This window comes from Vigna unguiculata, chromosome 1 (genome assembly GCF_004118075.2).
Source record: "Vigna unguiculata cultivar IT97K-499-35 chromosome 1, ASM411807v1, whole genome shotgun sequence".
Taxonomy (NCBI): Eukaryota; Viridiplantae; Streptophyta; class Magnoliopsida; order Fabales; family Fabaceae; genus Vigna; species Vigna unguiculata.
The window spans coordinates 21,659,508-21,680,142 of record NC_040279.1 but is presented as its reverse complement, the minus strand read 5'-3'; the positions used below and the strand labels follow the sequence as shown (position 1 = coordinate 21,680,142).

General features: G+C 38.5%; 2 protein-coding genes across 2 annotated transcripts; one reads left to right on the top strand and one right to left on the bottom strand.

The window, feature by feature from the left end:
- The first annotated feature begins 10,982 nt into the window (after nucleotides 1-10,982).
- LOC114189644 lies at nucleotides 10,983-15,603 on the top strand. Its single transcript, XM_028078275.1, has 3 exons — nucleotides 10,983-11,032; nucleotides 11,187-14,985; nucleotides 15,049-15,603. The coding sequence occupies exons 1-3, from the start codon at nucleotides 10,983-10,985 to the stop codon at nucleotides 15,601-15,603; spliced, it is 4,404 nt and encodes a 1,467-aa protein (XP_027934076.1).
- Nucleotides 15,604-16,801: 1,198 nt separating this feature from the next.
- LOC114165294 lies at nucleotides 16,802-18,094 on the bottom strand. Its single transcript, XM_028049947.1, has 2 exons — nucleotides 17,945-18,094; nucleotides 16,802-17,853 (listed from the first exon to the last, which is right to left on the bottom strand). The coding sequence occupies exon 2, from the start codon at nucleotides 17,352-17,354 to the stop codon at nucleotides 16,998-17,000; it is 357 nt and encodes a 118-aa protein (XP_027905748.1). The 5' UTR covers nucleotides 17,355-17,853; nucleotides 17,945-18,094; the 3' UTR covers nucleotides 16,802-16,997.
- Nucleotides 18,095-20,635: the final 2,541 nt, after the last annotated feature.

Here is a 20,635-nt window from a genome sequence, read left to right as displayed (position 1 = left end):
TATTTATAAAATTATAACTCCTCTGGCCAAGGGACGAATATATTTTGGCCTTAGTGCAATCACCATTAACTCAACAAGAAAAATAATTGCATATAAACACACATTAAAACATATTATGCGATTAAAAAAATAAGAAGTTCTACGTCATAAAATATCAAAAGTTCATGACTATTTAACTAATATAAAGGATAAAAATAAGTCAAGTTCACATAAGAATATAAAAAGGTCTCCTATCCAGAACTAGACCGCCTCCCTCGCACATTTCAACCTCCTCTATTACTACTGCCATATTCTTCAACTGCTTGATAACCTATCCACAACGCCTCATTAGTGTGTTCCCATGCTACTGTCCCCTCACTCACATCGCGACAATCTACCATCCTCTGCAAGACGGAAATCATGCGTCTAATAGCACCCTGTAATGACAACATGAAATGGAGTAAATTAAATAATTTACATGTATTGAAATCTAGTTTTCAAATACTTACATATAAGCCGGATGATGAATCGGGTGATCTCCTTTGCGGTGGAAGATCATCTGGTACATGTCGTCGAAGTCGGGGCACTAAAGTAGGTCGATCGTCATGGTTACTCAGAATAATATACGGATGAGATACCTGTCTAAACCACTGCAGGTAGCTGTCTACACATTAATAAGGAGGTATAGCTGGAAGCACACCTTTCAACACATGATTCGCGAAGCGAATCCATCGAGCATCAATGTCTGCTAAGCCGAAATCACCAATAGAAAGTGGAGACCTCAGGATATGCTGCATAAACCCAAATTGGTGCAAGACACGGTCCGACAGATGACGGTGCACAATTTCTCCCAACTGGATGAAGCCACAGAATAGAGCGATGTTCATAAGAGGACGAGTAACCTGATGTGTTGCGTAGGGGTTCCAAATAACCCCATCGTACGTAAGTGCATCCAATTGTGCCCTAACCTCAACCAAAGTACAATTCAGTCTCGGTGTCACATAACACATCGCCCGAGGTCTCTGTTCATCATAGCTGTCCAGTACTTGCTTCCTTTCCAATCCTGGGAAGTGCTCATATATCCAACTCTACAAACAAATGCAAAGATTTTTCAACAATGAAACAAAAATATGACCAAAGTAAAAAGTTAATTTTGAAAAATAATTTTGTACCTGTAAAAGAGTAAGATATCCAGCTAATTGCTTGGTGTGGGTAAGGCTGGCATCGCTAAGCTACTCATAAAGATGTGTCAATGCAGCAGCTCCCCATGCAAACCATCCACAAGACTGCAGATCTGTAAACATATTGAGGTACGAGACGTTGATGAAGGTAGCGCTCTTATTCACAAAGATGGTGCAGCCAACAAGATGCAGCAGATACGCCGTGCCGCAAACTACCACTGTTGATTGTCACAACACTCAGTGTAGATGTCTCTCAACCAACTGAGTCTTACATGGGGACCGCGACAATGATTCAACTCAGGTGTCGCCTTCGACCGTTCAACGCCTAAAAGATCAATCACACACTCAAGAGCAACATCAAAGTCTAATGCTTCATTGCTTAAAAGCTCTCCAAATATAGGCAAATGGAGAAGGACAAAGACGTCGTCTAATGTCATAGTCATCTCTCCAAAGGAAGATGAAAGTTGCTGGTCTCTCTATGCCACCTCTCAATAAAGCTAGTATGAGACCCTTATCAGGATATTCATAAATTATATCACATAGTGGCATCAACCCTGAATTTTGAACAAATGGCTCAACAACTACATGACAAACTCCGAATCTTTTCAATTTCTTGCCATGGGACACTAACTTCATGTCCACTCGGTCCTAATAAAAGCCATTACACAAATATTTTAAATTCATCCACCAATTTCAACAATAATTATTAAAGTACAATATTAACCTTGCCATCCCAAATAGCACATGCAACATGATCAGCAAATCCGGTCAACAAAGACATATCCTCCCGTCCTCCAGGAAATCCTCCTAAAACATCATGGTCCTGCCCCGCAAAATCTCCTCATGGTGAATTATATTTTCTGCTCCTCCATGAATATCAGTAGGAGTTGGTGATGATGGACCAGCTTCTCCCATGACCAATTGATGAACCAACTTCCCCATGAGATGATGGACCACTCTCTCTATGATGGCTTACGGAAGTCAACTTCCGTAAGTGCCATTTTTAATTTTTTTTACGTGATCTACACTTCCGAAACTTGTTCTCTACGGAAGTCCACTTCCGTCACTTATGAAAGTCGACTTTCGGGTTGTTTACGTTTTTACATATCTATACTCAAATAAAAAAAATGACTATATACATAGATGCAACAAAGCAAACATGGCAGGAACAATAAAAAGAATTAAAAAATTAAAAAATACAACAGGGATATGTTTACCTTACCTGTTAATGTAGAGGAATGGTGAAGGGAAGAGGAAGAGTGGAGCAAAAAATAGAGAGAGGAGTGGGCACCATAGAAAGGAGAGTGAGGCAGATGAGATCTAGGAGGGTGAGGTGAGGCGGCAGCTAGGGTTTAGTTAAAACAGAGTGAGGCATAAATAAGAGAGAGAAATGAGAGATTGATTGATTTAAAATTTAAAATAGTAAAAGGGCAGTTTTGGAATTTAAGAAAAGTTTGGAGGTGCAGAAGAAATATTGGGGTGCAGGAAGAAAACCCCATACCTAATTATGATTCAAAATATAAACCATGTTCATGATTCAATACCTACCAGAGATACAGGAATGCAAAAGGGGCCCTAATATGCACCTTACCAAACAAAAAAAAAGGATAACCAAAATTACACACTCGATTCCTTGTGTTTTATGCATGCCTTTCACCAATATCAAACATGATGTTTTCTGTGTTTTCTCCTTAAGTCATGCTTCAAACCTTCATTTTTGCCAATGCTATTTTGACACGTAAGAAATAAGAGCATCCAGAGATTATCTTTTCACAAATATTTCAAGCCTAAAGAAGGGCATAAACACCAACCACTATAAGAGAAACTACATTTGGAATTATGTGTTCATCCATGACCATGTGCTTAGCTGGGCTAAACCAAAAATTTCTTCCGGATCCACCCTCGTTTGCCTAAAAATGACCTCATTTCTATGTTTCTAAAGTCCCCATTAATTGCTAACCACATACCTTTCTAGATGAGATTATTATTACTATTTAGGTTAAAGAGGTAGAAATGTTGGAACTTGCCCTTAGGTTGTTTATGATGCACCGAAGACACATCATCTTCACATGTATTCCACAAACTTTGAGATACTCTACACGTAAAGAGGAGGTGTACCACACTCTCCTCATAATTTGATCACAGCTCACACAAGTTATTTTGCAACTGTATCCTTTTACAAGTAATTTATTCTTTGTTGGTAGTTTATCCACAATTGCTTCCAACCTAATATAAGTGCCTTCAGAATAGCCTTAGTTGTCCATATCATTTTAAATGCACTACACTCCACACATCTAGGATTCCTTGTAGCTATTGAGATGTTTCCTAATCCCACATTGTTCTCGTCCATGTTAGATTCCACATCAATGTATTTGCCTCCCAATCTCCCCTAGAGTTATATCTTTATAGTTAGAGATCATATAAAGCCTAGGAAATTTACAGCGTAAAGGTTCATCCCTACCCATTTATCCTCCCAAAACTTGACTTCATTCCCTTGTCCTACTCTCCAACAAAAGTTCTTATCAATCCAATACCTTCCTCATAGTTCCCACATACTTTACATAATATCTTTCCACCTCTATCAGTCCTTGTTAGATGTGTTATTTTAACGTAAGTTTCTCCAAGACCTATATTTTGACTCCAATACCTCTTCCATACACCCTAATCCTTCATTCCCAACCTCCACTTCCATTTAGCTAATAAGACTATATTTTCAATATGTTTTAGGCCCAGTCCCCCTTCCTCCCTTGGTTTACATAAGTTTTCCCACTTGACCCAAGCTATCTTCCTATCCTCAAACCCCAACCCCAAAGAAAATTTCTTTATAGTTCTGTGATTTCATTACACATACTTTTTGGAACTTTGAAAAAAAGATAAAAAATTAAAGTGGTACTATTGAGATTACTGATTTTATGAGGCATACCCTTCTCGCATAAGATAACAATTTGCCTTTCCTTCTAGATAGTTTGTTTTTCAATTTAGAGATCATGACTTGCTAGAACAATTCTTTCCTTGAGTTCCCCCTATTGGCATACCTTGGTATTCAAACAATATATTCATACATTTGTAGTTTAAAATCTTTAATAATTTTTGTATGAATGTTGTATTTAGTCCCAATCCCCAAACTTAAGTTTTGGAAAAAATCACCTTGAGTCCGGATACCATTTTAGAGCTTCTTAGTATAGATTTTAGGACCCAAATGGTTTCAACATTATCATTACAGAGAAAAAAAGTTGTTGTCTGCAAACTATATAGAAACCTCACTTTTGTTCCTTTATTGCCTACCTTAACGCCATAATACAAGTTTTTCTTAATAACTTTCTAACCAACCCTACTAAGCCCTCCGTTACTAGGAGAAATAAGAATGGTGCTAAAGGTTCCCCTTGTCTCAAGCCCTTCGTTGAAACAAACTCCTTAGTTAGGCATCTGTTTACCAAGACCGATACTGAAGACGACTCTAAGCACTCTTTGATTCATCCTATCCATCTATCACAAAACCCAAGTCTTCCCATCATATATTATAAAAAGTCCCAACTTACCCAGTCATAGACTTTTTCATAATCCACCTTGACTATTACCATCCTCTTCTTTGTATGCATATACTTATCCATTATCTCGTTTGCTACCAAAATGTTATCCAATAGTCATCGCCCCATGATAAAAGTTGTTTGAGAGAAATCTATGATTTTAGATACCACACAATTCATCCTATTTTTTAGAATCTTCGATATTATCTTATATGCACATCCTACCAGAGATATCGTATATAGTCCTTCAAGCCTAATGGATTTTGTTTTTGGGGTACAAGTGTTATGAATGAAGCAATAATCTTTTTTGAATTTTTCCCACGCTATAAAACGTTTAATTGCTTAATATACTTCATTCTTTATAGTATCCCAATTATTTTTGATGAAGTAAAATTGAATCCACTTGTTTTGAACTCTTAGTTTCGTCGTATTGGCTTATTTCTTCCTCAATTTCCTTCTCATCAATTTCTTTCACCAAGATCCTATTATCGTTGTCACTTATGCTTGGAATTCAACATCTTGAAGGTTGAGGCACCACTTCTTAGCCATTATAAATCTTTTCTCAAAGGCATGTTTAACCTCTTCTCTACCTAATATAGGTTAAAGCCCATATAGAAAACTATAAATATAGTCAAATGTATGTTGTTAGGACTTTTCTCTTGCATTTATACATGATTTATTGTTTTCACCGAACCATTGCTGACTTTAGCATCAGAGTTCCTTAACAGGTACGTTTGGACAAACAGACAAAAGAACCAAACGAACAACTAGAGTGAAGAGTAGAAGACTTGACAATTGTTTAATTGGAAGTTTGGCCTACACCAAAACATGTTTATTCTTTTAAATTATTCTTTATTAGATCCAACAACTACAAACCTCCCCGCTCGCAGCAGCCCTCAAGTGTGAGCACAGAACATACGAACCTCCCGCTCATATCCTCACACGAGAAGCAGCATCATAATATGAACCTCCCCACTTATATTATCATGTGTTGACCACCAACCATGAACCTACCCGCTCATGACACAGTCAAGCACCTCCTGGTCCAAGTCCACATCGCAATATATTAAAACAAATTTAAAAACACATTGTCCTATACAAGATACACACTCAAGCTGGTCTTAGGGATTCCAATGCTTCCACGAATCTGCCCGCTTGTGGTCCAACTCTACGAACCTCCCCGTTCATAGTCCAACTTTACAGACCTCCCGCCCGTAGTCCAACTCACGAGATCCAACAGCTACGAACCTCCCCGCTCGCAGCAGCCCTCAAGTGTGAGCATAGAACATACGAACCTCCTCACTCGTATCCTCACATGAGACATCATATATATGAACCTCCCCGCTTATATTATCATGTGTTCATCGCCAGTCATGAACCTACCTGTTTGGACAATATCAAGCATATCCCAACCAGGACCAACACAACAAGCCATGCCAAAACATATCACAAACGCACCCTACCACTGCACATTGTCTGGCATAACTTAAGCGCCACCTGGTGAAATGAAAGTGCAGGCCGCTTGGCGGTTCCACAACACCACTGGGCATCATGACACACAAAGCTTCCATATTTCTGGTTATTGCCTGGCGGTTCAATCTGCACCGTAAGGAGCTAGACCAGTAAAGTGACACTACTTGTTTTAGGTACTCTAACTCAATTCCTAGCATCCAACAATTCAATTCTCAAACATCCAGGAACCAAAATACGCATTCATATACTTCTTATAGTCAAATTTACAACATCACAACCATATGCATCATTCAAATATAAACACACATCTATACCTTTCTAAATTCATATAAAACCATCAAAACAAAACTATTATACCCAACACACAATCATGGACAATCAAACAATATACAAACCAGGAAGAACACATAACCATTGTCTCAAAATATCGCACGGGCAATAAAATAGTAATAATGATAATAATAAAAATAACAACAACAACATCAATAATAATGATAATAATAATAATAAAATGAAACAATAAAATAAAAATAAAAATAATGAAGGTAATAATAAATAAAATGAAACAATAATAATAAAATAATAATACTAATAAAATAAAATAATAATAATAATAAATTAAATAAAGCACTAATAATGAAACAATAATAATGATAATAAAATCATAAATAAAATAAAACAATGACAAAATAATAATAATAATAAAATAATATAATAATAATCACAATAAAGTAATAATAATAATAATAGTAATAATAATAAAAAATAATAATAGTAGAATAAAATAATAATAAAAATAAAATAATAATATAAATAACAATAATAATTATTATAATACTAATAATAATAATAAAAATAATAAAATAAGATAAAAATAAAAATAATAATAATAATAATGATAAAAATAATAATAATAAAGAAAATATTAAAATAAAATTAAATTATAGTAGTAATGTAAAATAATAATAATAATAAATAAATAAATAAATAAATAATAATAATAATAATAATAATAATAATAATAAATGTGTTGTGTTTTGAAGAAGAACTCTAAACATGCACCCTAGAAGTCGAATGTAGCTAAAGCCAATTAATTAAATACCAACCTAAATTAATAAAATCACCTCTGCAGTCCCCATTTATAAACCACTTTCTATAACTATTCCCTTCTCCTCTTATATAATATATTAAAAATTACTAATTATACCACATCATAATTTCTATAAGAAAACACTACAAAAAAAATACTAATTATTCGAAAACCTTAAGTGCAGCGTACCAAAAGTTTAGTCACTACGAAAGCTTAATACCCAAAAGCTACAAATCATATATAATATCAAATACAACAAAAAAGAAGAAGAAAGAAAGTCAGCCCCACTTCTAACCTTATATATATATATATATATATATATATATATATATATATATATATATATATATTAAAAAAACTATTTAGTGTAATCGATGCTCTACACCAAAGCAAATAATTTGTTTCCCTATTTTTTTCTTTAATATTATATAAATTACGATATGAGGATGCTGCAAAAATATCCTCCTAAAATATTATAACATGCCATAAACACCGCATTTATCTACTTTTTCATATATTAAAAAAATGAAAGTTCTAGAATGCAACCCCAAGGTCACACTACTGTAAAACAAAAACATAAACCCTAACCTTTCCTTTGCATCATTCACCACAAATCAAGAAAACCTCAATGCATTCATGCTATATAGCTTTCGTATCACTAAAAATTCATCAATGACATACTTAACATTCAATGAAAATTTGATGATACTATATCACCATTGCAATCAAAATTTCTAAAATACAAAACAAATGCATCACATATTTTTTTTATTGTAAACAATAATTAAATCAAACAAAACTTAAAATCTTCTTTCATAGGAAGAGATTAAACTAGTTAGCTCCCCCTACCTAGAATTCTCGCTCCGATTACGCTCCTAACATTCCTTTTTGCCCAGAATTGATATACCTTTAGCTTCTCCAACTTGGCACTCTTTATAACCTTTTCACTCTCTCCTTGGCTCCATTTTCAGTGCTCTGACATTCTCCATTAGCAGTTGTACCAAAAACCCCTTCAATTTCCACTAACTCTCCTTTTAAATTTCATTTTTCAGCCCTTAAAATAATTTATTAACATTAAAATACGAAAATTTAAAACAAAAGGTTAATGGCCATCAAATGCCATTAACATGGTGGTTTCTCAGCCCTTCTAGCTTCTCTCTATGAAGGCTAGGGTCTCTATGGCAGCTAGGGTTTTTCTGACCATTCTCCATCATGCCAAAAAAAAAATGATTTGGCAAAAAGAACTTGTCTCACATCCTCCAAGATTTGAACCCACAACCATATAATTTCAAAGCAAGTGTACAACCAATTCAACCAACTCACATTTGGAAAATTATTATATGTAATCGATGTTGTGCACCAAAGTAGATAATTTATTTCCCTTTTTTTCTTTAATATTATATAAATTACTATATGAGGAATGTTGTAAAATATCCTCCTAAAATATTATAACATACCATAACACCGCATTTATCTACTTTTTCATATAATTAATAAATGAAAGCTCTAGAATGTAACCCCAAGTCACGCTACTGTAAAAGAAAACATAAACCATAACCCTTCCTTTGCATCATTCACCCACAAATCAAGAAACCTCAATACATTCATGTTATATTAGATTTCGTATCACTAAAATTCATCAATCACATACTTAACATTCAAATGAAAATTTGATGATACTATATCACCATTACAATAAAATTTGTAAAATATAAAACAAATGCATCACATATTTTTTTTATTGTAAACAATAATTCAATCACACAAACATAAAATCTTCTTTCATAAGAAGAGATTAAACTAGTCAGCTCCCCTTACCTGGAATTCTCACTTCGAATGTGCTCATAACTTTCCTTTTTGCCCAGAATTGATCTACCTTTAGCTTCTCCCACTTGGCACTCTTTATTTATAATCTTTTCACTCTCTCATTGGCTCCATTTTCAGTACTCTCATGTTCTCCATTAGTAGTTCTACCAAAAACCCCTCCAATGCCCACTAACTCTCCTTTTAAATTTCATTTTTCAGCCCTTAAAATAATTTATTAACATTAAAATACGAAAATTTAAAAGAAAAGGTTAATGGCCATCAAATGTCATTAACATGGTGGTTTCACATCCCCCAAGATTCAAACCCACAACCATATAATTTCAAAGCAGGTGTACCACCAATTCAACCAACTCGCATTTCATCATAATTCCTATACATCTAGGATTATATTATCACTATCACAGTCCAATATTTTATTAAAAATAATAAACAATTAAATTAATACATAATTGGTATACACATGACTCAAACCCAAGTCCTCTTAGCACAACCAAGTACTCTTAATCACTTGAACTAGTACTATTTCTTGTCTTCTCTCTCCACATTAAATAACTTGAGGATTGTTGCCATCACATTTATTAAATAAATATTTATTTATTTATTTATTTTTCCCGGATCTTACAAAACTTGTTTAATACACACTCCAAGACACTATATTATTCCTAAATTGTATTTTCGATGATAATAAGTATAATTAAGCATTGAATTAATTATTTTATATCTTTATATTCCTCATTAACTTATATCGATCTAATATATATATTTTCTAATTAGACAAATATATTTTTTAATACGTTTTATAGGATAAACAAGCACTAGATAGGCCAAGTAGTAACTACATATATTGTTTCCCATATATATATATATATATATATATATATATATATATATATATATATATATATATTGTTCCGGTCTGCGAAATTATCAACTGACCAGAACGTTTCTTCTTCTCTCTCTCTGTCTCCCTTTTCTCTCTCAAATCACCTCCTTTTTTCCTTCTTTTCTCTCTCCTCTGCATGGCTTCCTCGGTTTCTATATATATGGTAGCTCGGTTCCTGACTTCCGCCAACGTAGTAGCTGGGGCTCGGATCAAGGATTCGCTAAAAGGATTCGCCCGTAACCCTTTCACGAAAGCTCCTACTAACATCTCTTCGCTCGGATTTGTGAGCCCCATACTAACGTCACAGAAACGATTAAGGAACAGTTTCAGTGACTCCTCCTGTCGTTGTTTCATATCGAACATGTCTGCAATTTGTAGTTGCTTGGGACGATTTACAGCAAACCTTTCTAGGAAAAGGCGAGAAAAAACAGCGAAAGAAGGAATGGCGGCGTTGGGCAATTTGCCAAACCACTTCAGCGCTGAGCCTACGAGTGTCCCCACAAACATTTTGCACCGCACCGCGTCGCTTCCACCTGATACCAGCATTTGTGCTCGGAAAGCTTTTAGGTGTGCTTCCGGGTCACCTTCACCGGAGAAAGGTGCAACTTTAGGGATGAGGAAATGCGGAGGGATTGCCTCCTCCATGATCGCACTAACCAGTGGATGATTTTCATCCTGCTCCGCTCCTCTTCGACTAACACTGGAGTCTCTGAGATTGCTACGTTCCCGCATCCAAGCTCGTAACTCTTCATTACTCCTTTGCAATTGTTCCTGTTGACGTATTGATTCTTCTAGACGCTGTCGAGCCTCCTCCGTATCCTTCCTTAATCGTTCATGCTCAGCTTCTACTTCCAAACGTCGCCTTTCGCTCTCTGCTAACCATTGAGTGTGTTCGCCGTCCGCTTGCTTTCTGATGGTTTCATTTTCCTGTCTTAGAGTTTCGATGTGTTACATGATCTGCTCCAAAGTCGCTTGGTTGTTGTTGTTGCTTTCGGATGTCGTAATCGCCATTACTTCGCAAAATGTTCTACCTTTATAGTGGTGCCGGTTTCAAATTTTACCGTGTCCCACGGTGGGCGCCAATGTTCCGGTCTGCGAAATTATCAACTGACCAGAACGTTTCTTCTTCTCTCTCTCTGTCTCCCTTTTCTCTCTCAAATCACCTCCTTTTTTCCTTCTTTTCTCTCTCCTCTGCATGGCTTCCTCGGTTTCTATATATATGGTAGCTCGGTTCCTGACTTCCGCCAACGTAGTAGCTGGGGCTCGGATCAAGGATTCGCTAAAAGGATTCGCCCGCAGGAACATAAGGGAAAAGACATCCGTCGACAGATATTCGAAGCGTCCTCACCCTACAAAAGAGCTGGTCGCAAGTTCACACCATACAACCTACCTCGTCAGTTTGATAAGAAGTTAACTAAGCCCGTGTGTCCCCAACTGTCAGAGCCTAAGATTCGAATCTTGAAAGATCACGAACTGATCAAACATCTGCGTTTTCCCTTGGAGATTGGTCGGCTCCTAGGGAGAGAGCTATCATCTTGGTGTGAATTCCACAAAACCCATGGACATGATACTGAAAATTGTTATTCCCTGACCGGTCAGTTGGTTAGCCTAGCTCGCCGGGGGCTTATGAGTAAATACATCAAAGACGACCAATCCAAGGTAGAACCCACCCAATCGTCACCTAACCCTATACAAGAATCTCACGAGATTCCTATCCTGGGGGACTTCAACACAATAGCAGGGGGATTCGCGGGAGGTGGATCAACAAGGTCGGCCCGGAAGCGATACGCTCGAAGTGCGATCATGGCCATTACCTCGGGTCCGTCCTCACCGATTGCCGACCTAATTTTTACAAAAAAAGATCTAGAGGATGTGGTTCCTCATGAAGACGACCCAGTGGTGTTGTCTGTAATTTTGATGGGCAGAAACGTACACAGGGTGTTGATTGATCAAGGAAGTTCCGCAGATGTCATGTTCTGGGAAGCATTCATCGGTTTACAGATCCCTAGAGACCAACTTCTGCCCTTTGATGGAGTCTTGGTAGGATTCTCAGGAGAACAAGTAGAGGTTCGTGGTTATGTAAATTTGAGAACAACTTTTTCCGACGAGCACGCCGCGAGAACGATAATAATAAAATACATCGTCGTTAACGCCCCATCGTCCTACAACATGCTGCTCGGACGGCCCTCTCTCAACATGCTTGGTGCTGTGGTTTCCACCACCCACCTGAAGATGAAATTTCTAGCAGAGGGAAAGGTGGTGACTATGAAAGTAGATCAAGAGGTTGCGCGTAAATGTTACGAACGAAGTTTACGCTCACGACGTGATACTTATAATGTCTCTCAACTTCCTGCTCGGGCCGATCTGCCAGGAGCGGAACTTGATCCGCGACCGACTACAGATCAAGGACCGAGACCCATAGGCGAGCTCAAAGAGGTCGAGATCCTCCCGGGAAGAAAGATGAAAATTGGCGCAGATCTTGATCCAACCACCGAGGCAGCCTTACACCACGTGCTACGTACGAACATGATGTCATTCGCATGGTCGGCCCGGGATATGCCCGGAATCAACCCAGATATACTTTGTCACAGGTTGAATATAAATCCCCAAATAAAGCCGCGAATTCAGAGACGACGCAGACTCAATGACGAAAAAGCTCAGGCTGCATCTGAAGAAATAAGGAAACTAAGAGAGGTTGGGCATATCCGAGAAATTCAATACCCAGATTGGCTCGCTAATGTAGTGATGGTGAAAAAGGCTAATGGGAAATGGAGAATGTGTGTTGATTTCACCGATTTAAACTTGGCCTGTCCAAAGGATTCTTATCCGCTGCCCAATATCGACATACTCGTAGACCGGGTCTCAGGATGCGGATTGTTAAGTTTTATGGACGCATATTCGGGCTATAATCAGATCCGAATGCATCCTTCCGATGAGGACAAGACCGCATTCATGGGCATCAAGGCGAACTTCTGTTACAAAGTAATGCCTTTCGGCCTTAAAAATGCAGGAGCAACATATCAGAGGATGATGGATAAGATTCTTCAACCTATGTTAGGTAGGAATGTCGAGGCATATGTCGATGATATGGTGGTGACTTCTGCCGGGATTGAGACCCATGCCCTCGATTTGCAAGAGCTTTTTGATACGATCAACAAATATCAGTTGAAGTTAAATCCTGAAAAATGCGTATTCGGAGTCAGAGCCGGAAAATTTTTGGGATTTATGATAACTGAACGAGGTATAGAAGCAAACCCAGACAAATGTCAAGCCATCATCAACATGAGGAGCCCAAGTAGTATGAAGGAGGTCCAACAGCTGACAGGCCGGATGGCGGCACTCTCCAGATTCCTTGCAAGAAGTGGTGACAAAGGACACCCATATTTTCAATGTTTAAAGAAGAATGAGAAATTCCAGTGGACCTCAGAGTGTGAAGAATCTTTCCTTCAGTTGAAAAAGTATTTAAGTCAACCCCCAGTGCTCTGTAAGCCAGAGAAAGGACATCCTCTGCAATTATACATCACCGTAACCGAGTACGCCATCAGCTCGGTTTTGGTTCAAGAAAAAGAGGGAAAACAGCATCCAATATATTTTGTCAGCAAATTATTACACGGAGCAGAAAGAGGGTACCCAACCCTTGAAAAAGCCGCTTTGGCAGTCGTCATCTCAGCCAGGAAACTCAGACCCTATTTTCAAAGTTTCAGCGTTCAAGTAAGAACCGACTTACCAGTGAAACAAATACTCAAGCGACCAGACATGACAGGGCGACTTGTTAAGTGGGCAATCGAATTGGCGGAATATGATGTATCCTATGAACCCCGAGGACCTATTCAAGCACAGGCTTTATCCGACTTCATCGCCGAGCTCACCTTACCAGTCTCAAGTACATCCGACCTCACTAGACAGAATAACGAGGCATCTGAGTGGATACTATCTGTTGACGGCGCATCTAATCAGCAAGGCAGTGGGGCAGGCGTGGTACTAGAGGGTCCAGGTGGGATCCTCATAGAACAATCTCTAAAATTTTCTTTCAAAGCTAGCAACAACCAGGCTGAATATGAGGCTTTGATCGCTGGTATGTTATTAGCAAAGGAAATAGGAGCAACTCAACTGGCGGCTCGGAGCGACTCTTTGTTGGTTACAGGCCAAGTCAATGGCGAATTCACTGCTAAAGATCCCCAGCTAGCCAAGTATTTAGATTACGTAAAATCGTTGGCTGCCGCTTTCCATACCTTCAGATTAACTCATGTCCCGCGAGAAGAAAACAGTCGGGCCGATCTCCTATCCAAGCTGGCCAGCTATACCAAACCAGGTCAACAAAGGTCAGTGATAAAAGAAACCCTAACGACCCCTAGGGTTAATTCGTCTAGTGGCTTCGAAGTAATGACATTGGGCAGTGTTTCCCCTTCACAATCTTGGATGACTCCCATCAAAGCCTTCTTAGCTGATGGAATTTTGCCAACAGATGCTGTTGAGGCACAACGTCTCAAGAAATGTTCAGCACGGTTTACCTTAATAGATGGACATCTATTTCGTTTTGGATTTTCGAGGCCTTTATTGACCTGTATTGAGGAAAAAGAGTCTGAAAGAATCATGTCCGAGCTGCATGAAGGAATCAGTGGAAATCATATTGGAGGTCGGACTTTGTTATTAAGGGTTCTAAGAGCAGGGTATTTTTGGCCCACAATGAAGAAAGATTGCCTAGAACATGCCAAACGATGCGACCAATGCCAAAGACACGGAAATCTCTATCGTGCTCCTCCTGAAGGATTACACTCTATACATCCACCTTGGCCTTTTCATACCTGGGGAATAGATATTTTGGGTCCCTTCCCAACGGCTATTCGACAATTGAAATACCTTATCGTGGCAGTGGAGTACCTAACGAAGTGGATCGAAGCAGAGCCAGTCGCTTCCATCACCGCATCAAAAGTCGAAAAATTCTTATGGAAGAACATAATCTGTCGGTTCGGCGTTCCTTGCAGACTCATATCTGACAATGGCACCCAGTTCACCAGCACGCAAGTTCAACACACATGTAAGCAATTAGGAATCACCCAATGTTTTTCTTCCATTGAACATCCGTAGACAAATGGCCAGGCAGAGGCAGCAAACAAGGTCATCTTAAAAGCACTTAAATGTAGAGTGCTCGCTTCCAAAACTTCATGGCCGGATGAGATTCCGAGAGTCTTGTGGGCGTATCACACTACACCTCAGTCAACCACCCATGAAACTCCCTTTAATTTGGTTTACGGAACGGATGCTCTGCTACCCGTTGAAATCAACAATCCTACCAATAGTAGAGCCAAAATGACCTGGGAGGAAAACAGCGTAGGAATCCGAGTCAACCTGGATGTCCTAGACGAAATGCGGGAATTAGCGCGAATCACCGGGGAGGCCACAAAGCGGAGAGTTGAACGAAGGTATCAAACTAAGGTCGTTCCACGCGACTTCAAGGTCGGAGATTTGGTGTTGAGAAGGGCACATCTGACTGAGATGGAGAACAAACTGTCACCCAAATGGGTCGGTCCTTTTCGGATTAAGGAAGTGCTTCCTGGAGGGGCATACAGAATGGAAACTTTAGACAGAACCTCCATACCCAGGACATGGAATGCCGCAAATCTGCGTTTCTATTTTAGTTAAGTACTCTATTTTCTTTCTTCCCATATTTTTGTTAATTGTGGACACAGTTTCCTCCTGTTTGAGATAATAAAACCTCACACTCTTTTTCCCTGTTACACAACAGGGTTTTTTAACGAGGTGGGAGTTATTCACATAGTGTGTTCTAAAATCCTTTACCAAAAACCTCAGTACGCTGAGGGCCAAATCGGACCGACTCCATCGTTAAACCTCAGTACGCTGAGGGCTCAATCGGTCCGAATAAATCGCTAAAACCTCAGTACGCTGAGGGCTTGATCGGACCGACTCTATCGTTAAACCTCAGTACGCTGAGGGCTCAATCGGTCCGAATAAATCGCTAAAACCTCAGTACGCTGAGGGCTCAATCGGTCCGACTACATCGCTAAAACCTCAGTACGCTGAGGGCTTGATCGGACCGACTCCATCGTTAAACCTCAGTACGCTGAGGGCTCAATCGGTCCGACTATATCGCTAAAACCTCAGTACGCTGAGGGCTTGATCGGACCGACTCCATCGTTAAACCTCAGTACGCTGAGGGCTCAATCGGTCCGAATAAATCGCTAAAACCTCAGTACGCTGAGGGCTCAATCGGTCCGACTACATCGCTAAAACCTCAGTACGCTGAGGGCTTAATCGGACCGACTCCATCGTTAAAACCTCAGTACGCTGAGGGCTAAATCGGTCCGAATAAAACGCTAAAACCTCAGTACGCTGAGGGCTTAATCGGACCGATTCCATCGTAAAACCTCAATACGCTGAGGGCTAAATCGATCCGAATACATCCCTAAAACCTCGGTACGCTGAGGGCTTAATCGGTCCGACTCCACCGATAAACCTCAACACGATAAGGGCTGAATCGCTGAAGTTTCAGTACGCTGAGATTAATCCAACTCGGAAGACCATACAATTGAGTGCATATTTGAAGATGCAGGGTGATCTGCTCAAAATGTCCAAGGTACTTCTTTCAATTAAACCTCGGTTTCAACATGGTCCTAGCTTATAGGCTTATTATTTCTTCTTAAAAGTTATATATATGTCTGCGGCGTTCCAAATTGATATATGTATTTTTTCTGAGTTTATACAAGTATGGATTAATTTGATACATCTATGATTCCTCTTACCTTTTCATTTATTATTCCACAAACATCTCACACCATATTACTTTCTGTTATACTTTCGTTCCCAGAAAAAGTGGTCCAAATTCACGTATCACTCTATTTAGCAATTCAAAACCCCATTTATAAGGATTCATGAGTCAGCATGCCTTAAAGTTAAACATTTCTTCGGGCGTTCCCTAAATCCCAAACTAAAAAACAAAACAAGACAAATTTACGCCAATGTTCACAAAAATTCAAAATCGTTCTAAAACTAGGAAATCTTAAACTGTTACAGACATATTAATCATCAGTTATCTCAACGAGTTGGCCATCCACCACCTCCTTGGTAATATCAGCACCTGAAATATCAGCCTCGGGGCAGAGTATTTTGACTTGGTTCAAAGCCAGTTGAAACCCTTGATTCAAAGTGGTGCATAACTGGTCGGCCATTTCTTCCTTTTCATTTTCCAGTTTCTTGCATTTTTCCACCAATCCTTGAACCTGAGTTTCATAAGCTTCCATCTTCGGAGTCAGCTCATCGACCTTAACCCTCAGATTTGTCAACTCAGTTTCTTTGTCACCGAGTTCAATTTCTTTGTCTTTCAAGACTTGACGGATCTTGACGAGCTCGGCGGCGTCTAATCGGAGTTTCGCCATCTCTTTCTTAGAAGCCTCAACTTCACGTATCAAGCTAGCTTCTTTTAACTCCAATGCCTCTAAACGATTGACCAAGAACAGCGAAGACGCCTCAGCCTGATGCAAATTACGAAGCAGTCCTTCTCGGGTCGAGTTGGAAACTTGTTTTGAGAGGATAACATCATCAGCAGCTGAAAAGTTGTGAGCACGTCCGTGAGCTATGTGCTCGAAATCCTCATCCTAGAAGCTTTTCCTTGAACTCGTCACTGTCGCTTTGCGGATCTCCATTATATCAGGCAGAGAGTCAATAGAGTCCGACGTCTCCGATATAGGAGGTTGATTTCCCCCGACTACCAACTTCCTCTTTTTTGAAGTTGGCTCTCGTATAGTGATTCCGGGTCCGCTATCCGACTCCTTGCGAGAGGATGAACCCTGGACTGGGGAGCTCGCCCCGATCTTAATATTTGTTTTTTTTTGATACGACGCAGAAGGTCCTTTTGAGAGAGAGCCATCTGCCTTTCTGCGAATTTAGAAAGATCAAAATTCAAGAGTTAAAGGCACAAAATTTCACCAAAATAAGCAATAAAACTTTGTTAAAGTCAGATTAATACCAATGAAAACTCTTAAATCTACTTCCCGGTACTCAAGCTCTAAGATCTTTCGAATGTCGAAAATGACTTCTAGACCCATCAACTCCTCACAGGCCTTTCGATCAACCGGGTTTAAGTCTTCAAGTTGACGTGTGATCTTTGGAGAGGGATTTTTTGTCCAGTACAGAGGGAACCCTTCTAATAAAGTTGGGTTGTGGGAAGGTGCCAAGATTTTTATAAAAGCCCCTTTAAAGCCTTTTTAGGAAGATTGGTATAATGCAAAAAGAGCTCGGCCACTTACTCCATTCAGAGAGGTCCACAATAACTTCGAGCTATTTTTTAGCTTAAAGAAATACAGAAACATGTTCGGTGTAGGTCGGATCCCAAGGCCATTACACAAGATATGAAAAGCTCGGACGAAAGCCCAATTATTGGGATGTAATTGAGCAGGCGCCACGTTTAACGCGGATAATAATCCTTTTTCGAAGTCGCTGAAAGGGAGTCTGAAACCGAGCCTTTCAAATAAGGTTACATAAACAAAGGTGAAAGTCTGCAAAGGCGGGAGAGTGCCATCCCTGCACACGGGTTCATCTAATTCACATAATCCCACAATTACGTCGTTTTCATCATCCTTACATAAAGCTTGTTTCTCTCTAAGGGTTTGGATTCGTCTTTCAGTGCAGAAACCAGTACACTCTCTCTTTAGATTTAACGGAGCCCAAGGGTATTAAGAATCATAGGAAGTCATCTTTGAATCTACTAAGGTCAAAAACAAAAACTTTTAAGCATTTTTAAAGCATAAACCCTAGAAACCTCTTGGAAATAGACAAAAAGACGACGAATATGAATCCCAAATATACCCGTTTTCTTTAGAAATTGGAGTTTTCGTCCTTCCTTTTTTATATAGAAAGATTTTTTTGAAAGAGATATAAAGGCAATCTATGGAATCCGGTAACAATTGAAATCAAATTAGGGTTTATCAAACATAAAGGTTTAAAGAAATAGAAAGAGTGGACACACGATAATGTCGTCATTAACAAACAAATCCAGAAGGGATAAGCGAAAAACACACCTTCACCGGAATCGCGGACAGGGAGAATAAAAACACAATGAGCAAAAGTCGCGAGAGAAGCGCCAGACGAAAATCACTGAAAATGGTCGTGAATAGATAAGGAAGGAAGCAAAAGAGGTTTTAGGAGACAAAACGGTTACATCTGTTTCAAATTACATCCGTTAGATTTCAAAAAGCCATTGTCGGTTCGATAAACTGACACGTGTAAGGGTAGGTGGGCGCAATAAACAAAGTCAGAAATGTCACGTCATTTGATTAGGAATGGAAGATGTGACAACTTCTCACTATGCAAAACATAATGAAAAGTTGGAGGGCTGTGTACTCTCCCGGATGAAGGCTTGTCAAGCTCGGAAGAATCGGACACATCGGCCACATTGGGGAGCTCGGCATCTTTATAAATTGAGAGAATGTCGCTCACCGCGATTTTTTAAGTAACTAACAAGCGAGTATTCCTTTCTTTTTAGGAACACCACTACGCGAGGATATCGGAGGAGATATAGTGGAAGAAGTGGTGAGTTGGTTAGCTGGAATCCAGGAGATATAATAACAGAAAAGATCTGATAAATAGGGGACTAAGAAAAACAGAAGAAGGAGATAGAAAAGAAGGAAAAAAGGAGGTGATTTGAGAGAGAAAAGGGAGACAGAGAGAGAAGAAGAAACGTTCTGGTCAGTTGATAATTTCGCAGACCGGAACATATATATATATATATATATATATATATATATATATATATATATATATATATATATATATATATATATATCAAAACATACTTGAATGTCGTAACCGAATTTGTGAGGGGACTGTAAACTAAAAAATATATTTTAAGAAAACAGAAAGTCACTACTAAAAATTTTCATATTACATGGAAATTTTCTTGCAAATTTGTTTAAAAAAATTTGCAGGGAAAGACTTTTTTTTGCTATTTTTTCTAAAAATTTTAATTGGCAGATAATTCCTTCGTGGGTAATTATTTCCTACAAAATTATAAAATTCGCAAGTATTTCCCAATAAATTTGTTGCGAAAATTGTTTTATACAAAATATTTTGCAAAAAAATTGACAGCAATTTCCTGTAATTTTTTTATAACAAAATTTATAAGTATATCCTACAAAAAAATTTCAAAATAAAATTGACAAAAAATATGAGTTTTTTTATTAATGGGTTTTGAATCACCATTATAGTTTATTCCGAAAGCTTATCATTATACACGAGACAAACACATTCAAGTATTTGGACATCAATTGCAAGAATCATATAAAAGATACATTTTTTTTATGATGATGCCGTAAAAATCTGTCATAGAAAATCTAAGTTACTATGAGGAACTCATCATGGAGGAGATTTTACAGAAAATATTAAACAATAATTCAAAAGTATTAGTTAATTGGCCTAAATTTGTTTTAAGTATATGGATATACACCAGACAAAAATTATGATCATGTTAACTTATTTTCTTGGTTAAACTTTCTTAGCTATCTAAAGATTCCTGGGAAGCAGGAAGGAAGAAATGGTTTGGCTCTAGAGGTAAGCTGATTTGGATGGTAAGCTACGTACAAAGGTTATGTTGATGATTCAAACTCTTGAGTTAAGACTACACGTGGATTTGTTGTCGTTGGATGATACAATAATTATTGTT

Excerpts from the sequence above, each read along its gene's own strand:
- LOC114189644 (XM_028078275.1), top strand. The coding sequence starts at position 10,983 with ATGTTCTACCTTTATAGTGGTGCCGGTTTCAAATTTTACCGTGTCCCA. Across the intron at positions 11,033-11,186 it reads AAATTTTACCGTGTCCCACG|CTCGGTTCCTGACTTCCGCC; the intron begins GTGGGCGCCAAT and ends TATATATGGTAG. Across the intron at positions 14,986-15,048 it reads CCCAGTTCACCAGCACGCAA|ACAAATGGCCAGGCAGAGGC; the intron begins GTTCAACACACA and ends GAACATCCGTAG.
- LOC114165294 (XM_028049947.1), bottom strand. The coding sequence starts at position 17,354 with ATGGCGAAACTCCGATTAGACGCCGCCGAGCTCGTCAAGATCCGTCAA.